Source organism: Loxodonta africana, chromosome 5, assembly GCF_030014295.1.
Source record: "Loxodonta africana isolate mLoxAfr1 chromosome 5, mLoxAfr1.hap2, whole genome shotgun sequence".
NCBI classification, from domain to species: domain Eukaryota; kingdom Metazoa; phylum Chordata; class Mammalia; order Proboscidea; family Elephantidae; genus Loxodonta; species Loxodonta africana.
The window spans coordinates 25,978,606-25,996,944 of record NC_087346.1 but is presented as its reverse complement, the minus strand read 5'-3'; the positions used below and the strand labels follow the sequence as shown (position 1 = coordinate 25,996,944).

Here is an 18,339-nt window from a genome sequence, read left to right as displayed (position 1 = left end):
CTCTCTGAATTCTCAGTCTTTCTCTTTCTTGAGTCATTATGTTCGTGTGCCACACATCCTTTATTTTAGAAGAAATAGATGTTTTACTGAAATGCTTTCTGCTGGCTTCATATTTAAAACAAAAAACCAAAACCCACTGCGTTCAAGTGAATTCTAACTCATAGTGACCCTATAGGACAGAGTAGATCTGCCCCATAGGGTTTCCAAGTAATGCCTGGTGGATCTGAACTGCCGAGCTTTTTGGTTAGTAGCCATTGCTCTTAACCACTATGCCACCAGGGTTTCCTTCATATCTAAAGGAATGAAAAATAAAATTATACTTAAGGATCTATGCTCTACTTGTGCTTTGCTTTGTCAGTGTCTGAAATCAAGCTTTGCCTTTATAATACGGATAACAATTTGCAATCATTATTTACAGAGCTGTTTTAAAATTCTTTACTTACAACTGTATTTTTTATTTCATTTTTACAGCCTATAAGTTTAACAGTAACAAATTCAGATACAACCAACGACATTATCGAGAAGTCACTACCAATGCTCGGAATAAATGTAAGTTACCTGCAAACAATTTTTAGTTAAAAACCAACTTTGATTTTTGAGAGTTGTGTGTGTGTGTGTATGTGTGTGTGTATAAAATACAACTGCTTTCATAAGGCAGCTGATAGTTATAGATACCAAAGGCATATTTTATCCTCCAGAATTTAGAAATTAAAAGCCTTGAAATTCTAATATTGCTTTCTACACAGGTGCTGTTCTTATACTCCAATTTTAAATTCCGTGTGACCTTAAAGTCATAGATTAATTAAATTGAACTATAGTTTTAGAGTGCTAATAACAGCATCTATTTTTATTGTATATATTGTATATATAAAAGACCGAGTTTTACCCCTTGCCATCAAGTTGATTCTGACTCATAGCAACCCTATACGACAGAGTAGAACTGTCCCATAAAGTTTCCAAGCAACATCTGATGGATTTGAACTGCTGATCTTTTGGTTAGCAGCTGAGCTCTTCCCCACTGAGCCACGAGGGCTCCATTATATACGTATACAACAAAATTTTTACAAGATTTTTAGTGGCATAATTGTAACCTCCGCCTTACCTGTTCTGTTTTAGTGTTCTTTCTGAACCTCCTTTCCTGGTTCCTCTCCTCCCGTACCTCACTGATCCTAATTGTCACTCTAGGACTCAAACTTAGTATGATGGATCCTGCAGGACGTGTTTTGTACTAAAATTTGACATAAAGAACGCACGGCTAGAAGTCATAGCCCCTGACTGCAGGTCCTGAGGATGAGATGACTGATGCCTCTAATGAGTTGCTAGCAAGGGAGACAAGTTCTCAACAAGACTATGAATTTAGGAGCATTTGTGTGCCCACCACTCTTGTCCTTGTTTTGCTTTTAGTGTCTGCTCCTTTATATTTTGTTGGGGCTGACCTAAGTTAATGAAATTTTTCTAATGGAAGAGGGGGCATGTTTGAGGATGAGGGTGAGGTTGGGGAAAAGGAAAGAGTAATTGTAAGACTCTCCTGCTATATGAACACCACACAATTGAGAACTATTACTGAAGACAGTGACATTCAGACAGATAGAAACTGAAGAAAGGACTTGGATATCATGGCTCCTTACATAAATAATGTAGAAATATGAAAATGCCTTGCTATTGTGGCGTGACGTGATTATAAGACTTGTAATTAAACTCAGCCTGACCTACTTATATAATACCAAACCAAAAATCAAACTCATTCCCTTTGAATTAATTCCAACTCTTAGAGAATCTATGAGTGATATAATAAAGCTCCTGAAAAGCCAGAATTTGGCTTAATGAATCAATGATTTCTTTACTAGAGAAATTTAATAATACATTTAAAATAAAATTGAATTTATATTCACTCAGTAAATCAGATACCTCTGCACCTATATGATATACATGCCCTGAAAAAGAAAACTTAAATCTTGGAAAGAGTGAGTGGCTTTAGGTGTAGAGTAGATTGATCAGTGATACAGCTCATTTTATTTTACATTTGTGATTTTCCTTTGCTTGAAGTCATCAGTTTCACCAGACAAGAAAGAATTTCTACTTTACTAAAAAATCAGCGTTACTTGGCTCTGCCTGTTCTATGGGATTCCAGCATAGTGTTCCCAGCTCCACCTTAAAAGAAAAGATTTTTGTTAGATCTTACATCCTATTTGAAATACAGTTTTGAGCATATTTAGCTGAGAGAGTATGCAAGTGTGTGTGTATGTGTGTACGTGCATACACATACGTGTGCTTGTGATAGCCTCCATAGCTGGGACCCTCCTTCATACAGGCAAGGCCATGATATCTTACCAGCAGTCAAGGGCAGGCGTATGAACTATCACCAACAACTCCATTTGAAACATCATTTTTGCTTTATGTTTTTCTGGAGGACTGTAAAATAGTTCAGCAGAGTGTGTATGATTGAGATGTGGTTGCTTCAAGGGGCTTTCTAGTATTGCTGGGCAGTAACTGCTGGGATAATACTTCTCTGCATCTGGCCTGATCTCCAGCTTCGCGCCCTTTATCCTTCTTGCTCCAGAATGGAGCTTGTCCAAACCAAAGCCAGTGGACTGACTTCACTCTGCCCATCTCCTCAAGGTCTTTGGGCATTTGTCTGTCTGCTCAAGGCAGCTGAACTTGAGATGTTTTTCAAGTTTTCCTTTGCTCAGACATAGTCACGGCAGGGTGTGTGTCTCTCTGAGCAGCACACTTGTCTGGGCAGAGACAAATGAAGACAAAGCCTAAGGTTCTCCAAGGAGTCCAGAGACAGCAGGACCGTCAAGAAGAGATTAGACTTTTCTTTCTTAGTTAAGGAACCTAAATGTGATTTCATATCCACGGGCCACCCATAAAGTGAGGGACTGATTGCATTGTTGTTCCATAGATCCCCGGCCTATGAAGAGACAAAGCAGGAATCTGGAGTAGTCTACTGGGTGCTGGGAGAGGGATGGGTTGCTGAAATCACAGCTGCTAACTCAAAAACTGTGGCCACCTCCATGGACTTACAGCATTTACACTGGTCCCAATTCTTTTTCTTTTCAAAAACATAGAAATGTTAAAGAAATGTGCCCTCTTTCAAGTACCTACTGTGAAAGAATTGTTGTGACTTTTTCTTTTTTTTTTGGTCTCCAAGGGCTCTAAGAGTGATTACCAGTTGTGGGTCAGTTCTGGCAAGAAAGAGGCCCCATTCCCACTCATTGGTAAGTGGCAGGGAACTCTAAGATGGGGTTGACTGGATTCCAAATTATAACTCTAAAGTCTGCAAGTATTGATTGTTTGGTCTTAAGTTTAAATATTCTTTGTGGTAAAAACTTCTCACAATATCCATTCATACATTTGATAAATAAATTATGAAGCTTTACTCTATCCCAGGGAATAAATAATAACATCTCTTCATTCAGCAGCTTGTGGTCAAGTTGGGGAGAAAAATGTGAATTTTTCCTCTCTGCTTTTTCACTTGACATACAGCCCTGTCTTGATAAACCTGTCCTTATTTTTTATGAAAGCAATACGGATTGAAATTTCTTTCCCCATACATCATATTTTATATTCCATTCTGGAATTATTCTGTTCCATATTCTGACTACGAAGTAGCCTCTGTGTTGTAAGCATCCTCTAAAATGCAGCAGGTCTCTCTGTCCAACTACAAGTACTTACTGAACACCTGCTCAGCGCCCAGAGCTTCTCTCAGCATCACAGGCAAACTGAGATAAGCACATCTAGATTCCTGAAGGCTTCGCTGGACGACTGACCTGCACTTTGCCATTTTACATTTTACAGGCTGAGTTTTCCAACATTTATTCTCAAAATTATTGATAAATAGATTACACCTCTCCTGAAATAGTTATTAGAACCATTTAGCTAAAAAAAAAAAAAAAAATTCTTGGATTAGCAAGTTGATTTACTGTGGTTAAAAGAAATAGAGCAAATAAAATAAGGGAAGGGACAGGTTCTGTAGCAGAGCTTGCCATGGGGCGATGGTGATAACTGATTGCCGCTAGAAATCCTGTGGGGTGTTCCCTCTTATCTACATCATCTTTTTAAATTCTTTCCACCATCCTGTGAGGCCATTGCTGTATAATTCAGGATATTTCCAAGTGATCTGAATAATCTAAAAACCAAGGTTTTTATGATTCACAGATTGCATGTTCTCCGTCTCAGAATATAACAAATCAAGTACACAGCTGAGGACCAAAATCCCATTTCATATTTTGCATTAATGTCAACATCTTTGTAAAAGTCATTCTGCAATAAAATACCTGAAAAAAAAATCAGACAAATACTTCAAATATATTTATTTTAATAAAATGTGTTCATTTAGATGAAATGAATGTAGATGGTAACTTCTAAGCTTAGAACAGCTTCAGGCACCACTGCTGACTCTGTGGAGTCTAAATCTTCCGTCATTTACGAGGGTCCTTTAACAGCCATTCTGTACATGGATTTTCATGTGCTTTCACTTCTCAGTTGTGGATTAGCTCCTGGTTACCCTGATGAATTTGTTTTATTTTGTTGCTCTCCTGGAAGCTTCTTTGTGGCTTAGTTCTTGTTATGAACAGAACGTTCATATTGTATTTATACCAGGAGAAACGGAAAGGCAAGAACTCACCACGTTACAGTCAGTCAGAACTAGAAGAAAGGGAGTGTTTGCTCTCTTCTTAAAAAGCTCAATCTATGTTGCAGCACAGGGTCTCTGAGAATTCGATGGAGAGGAAGCCATTGGAAGCATGAAAGAGCAAAAGATATCATTTGGCTCTCAACACCTAATGATTGAGGGTTCCGTTTCACTGTGTAAACACTGTTTTGGAGTTGGCTTCTGGGCTTCCAATACTCTGCAGCCTTACTTCTAATTCTGCCTGTGAGGGCCACCCTCACTCCAGCGGGGGTGGGGGGGTGGGGGGGGAGGAGGTAAGCATAAGGGCAACTCTACCTGCTGCTCTGGCTATAGCATTAATGAAATGTAATGAAATACCTGTTAAATGGACATATGTGTTAGAGAAGAGTGATCCTAGTGAGTCTTGACACGTATCATCCAATTATTTAAAGAACATTGACTGCCAATGTTTATTAATATATTTACTTTGTTACTCTGATCTGTACAAATCTGTGTAATATTGATGGTAAGTGCTTTAAATGATGAATTTAGGCTGGGGTGCTGGTCAGGTAATTTGCCTAAGACGCTCAGATCTAGTTAGTTTCTAGGCAGAAACTAGAGGGCTTTAAATATTCTCAGATGGAAACATAGTAAAAGTCATCATGGTGTAGTGCTCAAACTGATCTATACTTTCCAATCAGGTAACATTTTAAAGACGATTTTCTCCTTACTTTTTTTAAACACCTTTCTTGGACGCCTGCTTTGTGCACGGTCTTCCCCTTGAGAGCACACGCAGGAGACACTGCCTCCTTTATCCCAGAGGCACAGCACGCCAGTGTGGTGCACGCGGGTGCCGTAAGATAGCTTTGATCACACCCATCACCAGTCGGCCTGAATCTGTATGTACATGTTTCTCTGTATAGGACATGAGCATCCCTATGGAATAAAAATGAGCCATCTTCAAGCCACTGCACTCCTGCCACACCGCCCAAGGGGCTCCACATCTCCATCCACCCTCCAGGAGCCCTTCTTACTGGAGCAGCCATTTCCAGAGATGGAAGGTCAGTTCGTCCTACAGCCCAGGTGCTCACTGAAGGGCCAGGAACAGAAAGGTGAGTCCCCTCCCCTCCTGTAGGTGCCTTCTCTCAGCTCATGTCTCCATTCCTAGAAACAAAATCATAACACAGCTGATTCTCCATGCCAGGGAGAAGGGCAGTGTAGGCAAGGATCCAATCTTCACCAAGAATGAGACTGAGAGAAATATCCTCAAGACCCAACTCACTTCTTTTCATTCCTCCCGGTAGTAGTAGTTCCCTTCTCTGTATCCCCAGAGCCCTTCCAGAGCCCTTCTTGCGTATTTTAATTGTGTGTGTACATATCTGTGTGTCTTATTAGAATATGAACTTCTTAAGGCCTGGAAACTCATGTTTTCCCCATCTCAGGGCTTTCCTCAGGATCTAGGCCACAGCAGAAGGGGACTTATGACTGCTTAGCTTAGATACACAAGGAATGGAAGACCTTGAGTGGAGTAGAAGTGTTTCGGAGTTGAACTGGAAACTATTCTGAGCTTGGGCTGAAGTGGCCTCTAAGTTCTACCTCCACAGCGAGCCATGTGGACCAAGCTCACTTTCCCTGTGTGCTTCTGACCCAGGTCTAGACTGGAGCAGGATTGAGTGTGTATGGATGGGGGCTTTTTTTTTTTTTTTAATAATTTTTATGGTGCTTAAAGTGAAAGTTTACAAATCAAGTCAGTCTCTCACACAAAAACCCATAAACACCTTACTACCCACTCCCAATTACTCTCCCCGTAATGAGACAGCCTGCTCTCTCCCTCCCTCCACTCTCTTTTCGTGTCCTTTTCGCCAGCTTCTAAGCCCCTCCAGCCTCTCATCTCCCCTCCAGGCAGGAGATGCCAACATAGTCTTAAGTGTCCACCTGATCCAAGAAGCTCACTCTTCACCAGCATCCCTCTCCAACCCATTGTCCAGTGCAATACATGTCTGAAGAGTTGGCATTGGGAATGGTTCCTGTCCTGGGCCAACAGAATGTCTGGGGGCCATGACCACCGGGGTCCTTCCAGTCGCAGACCATTAAGTCTGGTCTTATGAGAATTTGGGGTCTACATGCCACTACTCTCCTGCTCCCTCAGGGGTTCTCTGTTGTGTTCCCTGTCAGGGCAGTCATGGGTTGTAGCCAGGCACCATCTGGTTCTTCTGGTCGCAAGATGATGTAATCTGTGGCTCATGTGGCCCTTTCTGTCTTGTGGGCTCGTAATCGCCTTATGTCCTTGGTGTTCTTCATTCTCCTTTGATCCAGGTGGGTTGAGACCAATTGATGCATCTTAGATGGCTGCTTGCTAGCGTTTAAGACCCCAGATGCCATTCGTCAAAGTGGGATACAGAATGTTTTCTTATTAGATTTTATTCTACCAATTGACTTAGATGTCCCCTGAAACCATGGTCCCCAGACCCCTGCCCCTGTTACGCTGGCCTTCGAAGCATTCAGTTTATTCAGGAAACTTCTTTGCTTTTGGTTTAGTCCAATTCTGCTGACCACCCCTGTACTGTGTGCTGTCTTTCCCTTCACCTAAAGTAGTTCTTATCTACTATCTAATTAGTGAATACCCCTCTCCCACCCTCCCTCCCTCCCCCCTCTCGTAACCACAAAAGAATGTTTTCTTCTCAGTTTAAACTATTTCTCAAGTTCTTATAATAGTGGTCTTATACAATATTTGTCCATTTGCAACTGACTAATTTCACTCAGCATAATGCCTTCCAGGTTCATCCATGTTATGAAATGTTTCACAGATTCCTCACTGTTCTTTATTGATAAGTAGTATTCCACTATGTGAATATACCATAATTTATTTACCCATTCATCCGTTGATGAGCACCTTGGTTGCTTCCATCTTTTTGCTATTGTAAACAGTGCATCAATAAACATGGGTGTGCATATATCTGTTCGTGTAAAGGCTCTTATTTCTCTAGGATATATTCCAAGGAGTGGGATTGCTGGATCCTTTGTTAGTTCTATTTCTAGCTTTTTAAGGAAGCGCCAAATCGATTTCCAAAGTGGTTGTACCATTTGACATTCCCACCAGCACTGTAGAAGTGTTCCAATCTCTCCACAGCCTCTCCAATATTTATTATTTTGTGTTTTTTGGATTAATGCCAGCCTTGTTGAAGTGAGATGAAATCTCATTGTAGTTTTCATCTGCATTTCTCTAATGGCTAATGATCGTGAACATTTCCTCATATCTGTTAGCTACCTGAATGTCTTCTATAGTGAAGTGTCTATTCATATCTTTTGCTCATTTTTTAATTGGATTATTTGTCTTTTTGCAGTTGAGTTTTTGCAATATCATGTAGATTTTAGAGATCAGGGGCTGATCAGAAATGTCATAGCTAAAAACTTTTTCCCAATCTGTAGGTAGTCTTTTTACTCTTTTGGTGAAGTCTTTGGATGAGCATAAGTGTTTGTTTTTTAGGAGCTCCCAGTTATGTAGTTTTTCTTCTACATTCTTTATAATGTTTTGTATACTGTTTATGCCATGTGTTAGGGCTCCTAATGTTGTCCCTATTTTTTTTTCCATGATCTTTATCGTTTTAGATTTTTTTTTTTAATAACTTTTATTAAGCTTCAAGTGAACGTTTACAAATCCAATCAGTCTGTCACATATAAGTTTACATACATCTCACTCCCTGCTCCCACTTGCTCTCCCCCTCTTGAGTCAGCCCTTTCAGTCTCTCCTTTCTTGACAATTTTGCTGGCTTCCCTCTCTCTCTATCCTCCCATCCCCCCTCCAGACAAGAGTTGCCAACACAATCTCAGGTGACCACCTGATATAATTAGCTCACTCTTCATCAGCGTCTCTCTCCCACCCGCTGACCAGTCCCTTTCATTTCTGATGACTTGTCTTCGGGGATGGTTCCTGTCCTGTGTCAACTGAAGGTCTGGGGACCATGGCCGCCGGGATTCCTCTAGTCTCAGTCAGACCATTAAGTTTGGTCTTTTTATGAGGATTGGGGGTCTGTATCCCACTGATTTCCTGCTCCCTCAGGGGTCCTCTGCTGTGATCCCTGTCAGGGCAGTCATCGATTGTGGCCGGGCACCAACTAGTTCTTCTGGTCTCAGGATGATGTAGGTCTCTGGTTCATGTGGCCCTTTCTGTCTCTTGGGCTCTGAGTTGTCGTGTGGCCTTGGTGTTCTTCATTTTCCTTTGCTCCAGGTGGGTTGAGACCAATTGCTGCATCTTAGATGGCCGCTTGTTAGCATTTAAGACCCCAGACGCCACATTTCAAAGTGGGATGCAGAATGATTTCATAATAGAATTATTTTGCCAATTGACTTAGAAGTCCCCGCAAACCATGTTCCCCAGACCCCCGCACTTGCTCCCCTGACCTTTGAAGCATTCATTTTATCTTGGAAACTTCTTTGCTTTTGGTCCAGTCCAATTGAGCTGACCTTCCATGTATTGAGTGTTGTCTTTCCCTTCACCTAAAGTAGTTCTTATCTACTGATTAACCAATAAAAAACCCTCTCCCACCCTCCCTCCCTCCCCGCCTCGTAACCACAAAAGTATGTGTTCTTCTCAGGTTTACTATTTCTCAAGATCTTATAATAGTGGTCTTATACAATATTTGTCCTTTTGCCTCTGACTGATTTCGCTCAGCATAATGCCTTCCAGGTTCCTCCATGTTATGAAATGTTTCAGAGATTCGTCACTGTTCTTTATCGATGCGTAGTATTCCATTGTGTGAATACACCACGATTTATTTACCCATTCATCCGTTGATGGACATCTTGGTTGCTTCCAGCTTTTTGCTATTGTAAACAGAGCTGCAATAAACATGGGTGTGCATATATCTGTTTGTATGAAGGCTCTTGTATCTCTAGGGTATATTCCTAGGAGTGGGATTTCTGGGTTGTATGGTAGTTCTATTTCTAACTGTTTAAGATAACGCCAGATGGATTTCCAAAGTGGTTGTACCATTTTACATTCCCACCAGCAGTGTATGAGAGTACCAATCTCTCCGCAGCCTCTCCAACATTTATTATTTTGTGTTTTTTGGATTAATGCCAGCCTTGCTGGTGTGAGATGGAATCTCATCGTAGTTTTAATTTGCATTTCTCTAATGGCTAATGATCGAGAGCATTTTCTCATGTATCTGTTGGCTGCCTGAATATCTTCTTTAGTGAAATGTGTGTTCATATCCTTTGCCCACTTCTTGATTGGGTTGTTTGTCTTTTTGTGGTTGAGTTTTGACAGAATCATGTAGATTTTAGAGATCAGGCGCTGGTCGGAGATGTCATAGCTGAAAATTCTTTCCCAGTCTGTAGGTGGTCTTTTTACTCTTTTGGAGAAGTCTCTAGATGAGCATAGGTGTTTGATTTTTAGGAGCTCCCAGTTATCGGGTTTCTCTTGATCATTTTTGGTAATGTTTTGTATTCTGTTTATACCTTGTATTAGGGCTCCTAGGGTTGTCCCAATTTTTTCTTCCATGATCTTTATCGTTTTAGTCTTTATGTTTAGGTCTTTGATCCACTTGGAGTTAGTTTTTGTGCATGGTGTGAGGTATGGGTCCTGTTTCATTTTTTTGCAAATGGATATCCAGTTATGCCAGCACCATTTGTTAAAAAGGCTATCTTTTCCCCAGTTAATTGACACTGGTCCTTTGTCAAATATCAGCTGCTCATACGTGGATGGATCTATGTCTGGGTTCTCAATTCTGTTCCATTGGTCTATGTGTCTGTTGTTGTACCAATACCAGGCTGTTTTGACTACTGTGGCTGTATAATAGGTTCTGAAGTCAAGTAAGGTGAGGCCTCCCACTTTCTTCTTCTTTTTCAGTAGTGCTTTGCTTATCCGGGGCTTCTTTCCCTTCCATATGAAATTGGTGATTTGTTTCTCTATCCCCTTAAAATATGACATTGGAATTTGGATCGGAAGTGCGTTAAATGTATAGATGGCTTTTGGTAGAATAGACATTTTTACTATGTTGAGTCTTCCTATCCATGAGCAGGGTATGTTTTTCCACTTAAGTATGTCCTTTTGAATTTCTTGTAGTAGAGCTTTGTAGTTTTCCTTGTATAGGTCTTTTACATCCTTGGTAAGATTTATTCCTAAGTATCTTATCTTCTTGGGGGCTACTGTGAATGGTATTGATTTGGTTATTTCCTCTTCGGTGTTCTTTTTGTTGATGTAGAGGAATCCAAGTGATTTTTGTATGTTTATTTTATAACCTGAGACTCTGCCAAACTCTTCTATTAGTTTCAGTAGTTTTCTGGAGGATTCCTTAGGGTTTTCTGTGTATATAATCATGTCATCTGCAAATAGTGATAACTTTACTTCTTCCTTGCCAATCCGGATACCTTTTATTTCTTTGTCTAGCCTAACTGCCCTGGCTAGGACTTCCAACACGATGTTGTATAAGAGCAGTGATAAAGGGCATCCTTGTCTGGTTCCCGTTCTCAAGGGAAATGCTTTCAGGTTCTCTCCATTTAGAGTGATATTGGCTGTTGGCTTTGCATAGATGCCCTTTATTATGTTGAGGCATTTTCCTTCAATTCCTATTTTGGTAAGAGTTTTTATCATGAATGGGTGTTGGACTTTGTCAAATGCCTTTTCTGCATCAATTGATAAGATCATGTGGTTTTTGTCTTTTGTTTTATTTATGTGATGGATTACATAAATGGTTTTTCTGATATTAAACCAGCCTTGCATACCTGGTATAAATCCCACTTGATCAGGGTGAATTATTTTTTTGATGTGTTGTTGGATTCTATTGGCTAGAATTTTGGTGAGGATTTTTGCATCAAAGTTCATGAGGGATATAGGTCTATAATTTTCTTTTTTTGTAATGTCTTTACCTGGTTTTGGTATCAGGGAGATGGTGGCTTCATAGAATGAGTTGGGTAGTATTCCGTCATTTTCTATGCTTTGGAATACCTTTAGTAGTAGTGGTGTTAACTCTTCTCTGAAAGTTTGGTAGAACTCTGCAGTGAAGCCGTCCGGGCCAGGGCTTTTTTTTGTTGGGAGTTTTTTGATTACCGTTTCAATCTCTTTTTTTGTTATGGGTCTATTTAGTTGTTCTACTTCTGAATGTGTTAGTTTAGGTAGGTAGTGTTTTTCCAGGAATTCATCCATTTCTTCTAGGTTTTCAAATTTGTTAGAGTACGATTTTTCATAATAATCTGAAATGATTCTTTTAATTTCATTTGGTTCTGTTGTGATGTGGTCCTTCTCATTTCTTATTCGGGTTGTTTCCTTTCCTGTATTTCTTTAGTCAGTCTAGCCAGTGGTTTATCAATTTTGTTAATTTTTTCAAAGAACCAGCTTTTGGCTTTGTTAATTCTTTCAATTGTTTTTCTGTTCTCTAATTCATTTAGTTCAGCTCTAGTTTTTATTAATTGTTTTCTTCTGGTGCCTGATGGATTCTTTTGTTGCTCACTTTCTATTTGTTCAAGTTGTAGGGACAGTTCTCTGATTTTGGCTCTTTCTTCTTTTTGTATGTGTGCATTTATCGATATAAATTGGCCTCTGAGCGCTGCTTTTGCTGTGTCCCAGAGGTTTTGATAGGAAGTATTTTCATTCTCGTTGCTTTCTATGAATTTCCTTATTCCCTCCTTGATGTCTTCTATAACCCAGTCTTTTTTCAGGAGGGTATTGTTCATTTTCCAAGTATTTGATTTCTTTTCCCTAGTTTTTCTGTTATTGATCTCTAGTTTTATTGCCTTGTGGTCTGAGAAGATGCTTTGTAATATTTCGATGTTTTGGACTCTGCAAAGGTTTGTTTTATGACCTAATATGTGGTCTATTCTAGAGAATGTTCCATGTGCGCTAGAAAAAAAAGTATACTTTGCAGCAGTTGGGTGGAGAGTTCTGTATAAGTCAATGAGGTCAAGTTGGTTGACTGTTGTAATTAGATCTTCCGTGTCTCTGTTGAGCTTCTTACTGGATGTCCTGTCCTTCTCCGAAAGTGGTGTGTTGAAGTCTCCTACTATAATTGTGGAGGTATCTATCTCGCTTTTCAATTCTGTTAAAATTTGATTTATGTATCTTGCAGCCCTGTCATTGGGTGCATATATATTTAATATGGTTATGTCTTCCTGATCAATTGTCCCTTTTATCATTATATAGTGTCCTTCTTTATCCTTTGTGGTGGATTTAAGTCTAAAGTCTATTTTGTCAGAAATTAATATTGCTACTCCTCTTCTTTTTTGCTTATTGTTTGCTTGATATACTTTTTTCCATCCTTTGAGTTTTAGTTTGTTTGTGTCTCTAAGTCTAAGGTGTGTCTCTTGTAGGCAGCATATAGATGGATCGTGTTTCTTTATCCAGTCTGTGACTCTCTGTCTCTTTATTGGTGCATTTAGTCCATTTACATTCAGCGTAATTATAGATAAATAAGTTTTTAGTGCTGTCATTTTGATGCCTTTTTATGTGTGTTGTTGACAATTTCATTTTTCCACATACTTTTTTGTGCTGAGGTGTTTTTCTTAGTAAATTGTGAGATCCTCATTTTCATAGTGGTTGACTTTATGTTAGTGGAGTCGTTACGTTTTTCTTGGTTTTTATCTTGAGTTATAGAGTTGTTATACCTTTTTGTGGTTACCTTATTATTTACCCCTATTTTTCTAAGTAAAAACCTAACTTGTATTGTTCTATATCGCCTTGTATCACTCTCCATATGGCAGTTCAATGCCTCCTATATTTAGTCCCTCTTTTTGATTATTGTGATCTTTTACCTATTGACTTCCATGATTCCCTGTTATGTGTATTTTTTTTTTTAATTAATCTTAATTTGTTTGTTTTTGTGATTTCCCTATGTGAGTTGATATCAGGACGTTCTGTTTTGTGACCTTGTGTTGTGCTGATATCTGATATTATTGGTTCTCTGACCAAACAATATCCTTTAGTATTTCTTGTAGCTTTGGTTTGGTTTTTGCAAATTCTCTAAACTTGTGTTTGTCTGTAAATATCTTAATTTCGCCTTCATATTTCAGAGAGAGTTTTGCTGGATATATGATCCTTGGTTGGCAGTTTTTCTCCTTCAGTGTTCTGTATATGTCGTCCCATTCCCTTCTTGCCTGCATGGTTTCTGCTGAGTAGTCAGAACATATTCTTATTGATTCTCCCTTGAAGGAAACCTTTCTTTTCTCCCTGGGTGCTTTTAAAATTTTCTGTTTATCTTTGGTTTTGGTGAGTTTGATGATAATATGTCTTGGTGTTTTTCTTTTTGGATCAATCTTAAATGGGGTTCGATGAGCATCTTGGATAGATATCCTTTCGTCTTTCATGATGTCAGGGAAGTTTTCTGTCAGGAGTTCTTCAACTATTTTCTCTGTGTTTTCTGTCCCCCCTCCCTGTTCTGGGACTCCAATCACCCGCAGGTTATCCTTCTTGATAGAGTCCCACATGATTCTTAGGGTTTCTTCATTTTTTTTAATTCTTTTATCTGATTTTTTTTCAGCTATGTTGGTGTTGATTCCCTGGTCCTCCAGATGTCCCAGTCTGCATTCTAATTGCTCAAGTCTGCTCCTCTGACTTCCTAGTGCGTTGTCTAATTCTGTTATTTTATTGTTAATCTTTTGGATTTCTACATGTTGTCTCTCTATGGATTCTTGCAACTTATTAATTTTTCCACTATGTTCTTGAATAATCTTTTTGAGTTCTTCAACAGTTTTATCAGTGTGTTCCTTGGCTTTTTCTGCAGTTTGCTTTATTTCGTTTGTGATGTCTTGAAGCATTCTGTAAATTAGTTTTTTATATTCTGTATCTGATAATTCCAAGATTGTATCTTCATTTGGGAAAGATTTTGATTCTTTTGTTTGGGGGCTTGGAGAAGCTGTCATGGTCTGCTTCTTTAAGTGGTTTGATATGGATTGTTGTCTCTGAGCCATCACTGGGAAACTAGTTTTTCCAGAAAATCTGCTAAAAAAAAATGCAGTCAGATCCCTATCAGAGTTCTCCCTCTGGCTCAGGCTATTCAGATGTTAATGAAGCCGCCTGGGGAGGGTGGGGGAGGGAACAGAGAGATAGGAGAGTAGCACCTCAGAATATAGCCAGAGTTGCTTGTCTTGGTTGGAATGACTATTATATCTGAGATTCCCGTGGGGCGCGTCGCCTATGTGTGCTGGCTGTGTGGAGATTGCCCCTGGGGCGTCTGGCCCGCTGGAGTCACGGTCAGATCCTCTGCTTCCAGCCCCACGCCCAGCGTCAAGGCTCCCCTACTGGGACGGTGTACTCTCGACTCCAAAATCAGTCGCTGCCTCCCGGGGACTTCTCGTCCCTCCAGCCGCGTGGCCGTGCCGCACCCGAGAGCCAGTTGGGCCTCCTCCTGGGGTTAGTTCAGATGGGTGGAGCAGGTCCCCGTGCTTGTGCCGTGACCGAGTGTCCCAGCTGGGACGCTGTTCTCCCCGCTCCAATACCAGTCGCTGCCTCCCGGGGACTTCTCCTACCGGCTGCGTCCCACGCCGCCCGCGCGACCCGGCTGGTCCCCTTCCCGGGGTTAGTTCAGGGGGGTGGAGCAACTCTCCGTGTTTATGCCGTACCTGCGTCCAGTCCAAATCCCTGCAGGACGGTTCCCCGGCTCGGACGCTGCTCTTTCTGCTCCAAGACCAGTCACTGCCTCCCGGGGACTTATCCTACCGGCTGCGTCCCACGCCGCCCGCGCGACCCGGCTGGTCCCCTTCCCGGGGTTAGTTCAGGGGGGTGGAGCAACTCTCCATGTTTATGCAGTACCTGCGTCCAGTCCAAATCCCTGCGGGACGGTTCCCCGGCTCGGACGCTGCTCTTTCTGCTCCAAGACCAGTCACTGCCTCCCGGGGACTTATCCTACCGGCTGCGTCCCACGCCGCCCGTGGAACCGGCTGGTCCCCCTCCCGGGGTTAGTTCAGGGGGGTGGAGCAGCTTTCTGTGCTTGTGCCGTACCTGACTGGTACGCTGGCTCCAGGCTCTGGAAACAATCGCTGCTTCCCTGTATTAGTTCGTTCTCCGTCTCTAAATCTGTGTTTGTTGTTCAGGGTTCGTAGATTGTTATGTATGTGATCGATTCACTTGTTTTTCCGTGTCTTTGTTGTAAGAGGAATCCGAGGTAGCATCTGCCTAGTCCGCCATCTTGGCTCTGCCGCCCGTTTTAGATTTTATATTTAGGTCTTTGATCCATTTTGAGTTAGTTTTTGTGCACAGAGTGAGGTATGGGTCTTTTTTCATTTTTTTGCAGATGGATATCCAGTTATGCCAGCACCATTTGCTAAAAAGACTGTCTTTTCCCCATTTAACTGTTTTGGGGCCTTTGTCAAATATCAATTGCTTATATGTGGATGGATTTATGTCTGGATTCTCAATTCTGTTCCATTGGTCCATGTATCTGTTGCTGTACCAGTACCAGGCTGTTTTGACCATTGTGGTGCTATAATAGGTTCTAAAGTCAGGTAAAGTAAGGCCTCCTAGTTTTTTCTTCTTTTTCAATAATGTCTTATTTATCCAGGGCCTCTTCCCTTCCCTATGAAATTGGTGATTTGTTTCTCCATCTCATTAAAGAATGTCGTTGGGATTTGGATCAGAATTGCATTAAATGTATAGATCGCTTTTGGTAGAATAGACATTTTTATAATGTTAAGTCTTCCTATCCATGAGCAAGGTATGTTCTTCCATTTATGTGAGTCTCTTTTGGTTTCTTGCAGAAGTGTACTGTAGTTTTCTTTGTATAAGTCTTTTACATCTCTGGTAAGATTTATTCCTAAGTATTTTATCTTCTCAGGGGCTACCGTAAATGGCATTGATTTGGTGATTTCCTCTTTGATGTTCTTTTTGTTGGTGTAGAGGAATCCAACTGATTTTTGTATGTTTATCTTATATCCCGATATTCTGCTGAACTTTTCTATTAGTTCCAGTAGTTTTCTGGAGGATTCCTTAGGGTTTTCTGTGTATAAGATCATGTCATCTGCAAACAGAGATACTTTTACTTCTTCCTTGCCAATCTGGATGACCTTTATTTCTTGCCTAATTGCTCTGGCTAGGACTTCCAGCACAATGTTAAATAAGAGTGGTGACAAAGGGCATCTGATTCCCGATCTCAATGGGAATGTTTTCAGGTTCTCTCCATTTAGGGTGATGTTGGCTGTTGGCGTTGTATAAATGCCCTTTATTATGTTGAGAAATTTTCCTTCTATTCCTATTTTACTGAGAGTTTTCATCATGAATGAGTGTTGAACTCTGTCAAATGCCTTTTCTGCATCAATTGATAAAATCATGGGATTCTTGTCTCTTGTTTTATTTATGTGGTGGATTACATTAATTGTTTTTCTAATGTTGAACCATCCCTGCATACCTGATATGAGTCCCACTTGGTCATGATTTATTATTTTTTTGATGTGTTGTTGAATTCTATTGGCTAGAATTTTGTGGAGGATTTTTGCATCTACATTCATGAGGGATATAGGTCTATAATTTTCTTTTCTTGTGGTGTCTTTACCCAGTTTTGGTATCAGGGATATGGTGGCTTCATAGAATGAATTTGATAGTATTCCACCCTTTTTTATGCTCTGAAATACCTTTAGTAGTAGTGGTGTTAACTGTTCTCTATAAGTTTGGTAGAACTCTGCGGTGAAGCTGTCCAAACCAGGGCTTTTGGGGGGGGGGGAGTTTTCTCATTACCTTTTTAATCTCTTCTTTTGTTATGGGTCTATTTAGTTGTTCTGCCTCTGTTTGTGTTAGTTTAGGTAGGTAGTGTGTTTCTAGGAATTCATCCATTTCTTCTAGGTTTTCAAATTCGTTTGAGTATAGTTTTTCATAGTAATCTGATATGATTCTTTTAATTTCAGTTGGGTCTGTTGTAATATCGCCCAACTCATTTCTTTTTTGGGTTATTTGCTTCTTCTCCTGTTTTTCTTTTGTCAGTTTGGCCAATGGTTTATCAATTTTGTTGAGTTTTTCAAAAAACCAGCTTTTGGTCTTGTTAATTCTTTCAATTGTTTTTCTGTTTTCTGTTTCATTTAGTTCAGCTCTAATTTTTATTTTTCATTTTCTTCTGGTGCCTATGTGTTTCTTTTGTTGCCCTCTTTCTATTTGTTCAAGTTGTAGGGATAGTTCTTTGATTTGGGCCCTTTCTTGTTTTTGGATGTGTACATTTATTGATATAAATCGGCCTCTGAGCACCACTTTTGCTGTGTCCCAAAGGTTCTGATAGGAAGTGTTTTCATTCTCATTGGATTCTTTGCATTTCTTTATTCCGTCCTTAATGTCTTCTATAATCCAGTCTTTTTTGAGCAGTGTATTGTTCAGTTTCCAAGTATTTGATTTCTTTTCCCTGCTTTTCCTGTTTTGATTTCCACTTTTATGGCCTTACGGTCAGAGAAGATGCTTTGTAATATTTCAATGTTTTGGATTCTGCTAAGCCTTGCTTTATGACCTAACATGTAGTCTTTTCTAGAGAATGTTCCATGTGCACTAGAAAAGAAAGTATAGTTGGTTGCCGTTGGGTGGAGTGTTCTGTATATGTCTACGAGGTCAAGTTGGTTGACTGTGGCATTTAGATCTTCCGTGCCTTTATTGAGCTTCTTTCTGGATGCCCTGTCCTTCACCAAAAGTGGTGTGTTGTAATCTCCTACTATTATTGTGGAGCTGTCTATCTCACTTTTCAATGGTGATAAAAAAATAGAGTTTGTTTTATGTATCTTGCAGCCCTGTCATTGGGTGCATAAATATTTAATATGGTTAT

General features: G+C 40.2%; 1 protein-coding gene across 1 annotated transcript in view; it reads left to right on the top strand.

Annotated features, from left to right (window-relative positions):
* LOC104845456 (rho GTPase-activating protein 20-like) overlaps positions 1 to 18,339 on the top strand; it is a 54,178-nt gene that overhangs the window by 21,660 nt on the left and 14,179 nt on the right. The window contains exons 6-8 of the mRNA XM_064285398.1: positions 472 to 549; positions 3,155 to 3,221; positions 5,539 to 5,727. Coding sequence (XP_064141468.1) covers positions 472 to 549; positions 3,155 to 3,221; positions 5,539 to 5,727 — 334 coding nt within the window. The remainder of the gene's footprint in view (positions 1 to 471; positions 550 to 3,154; positions 3,222 to 5,538; positions 5,728 to 18,339) is intronic.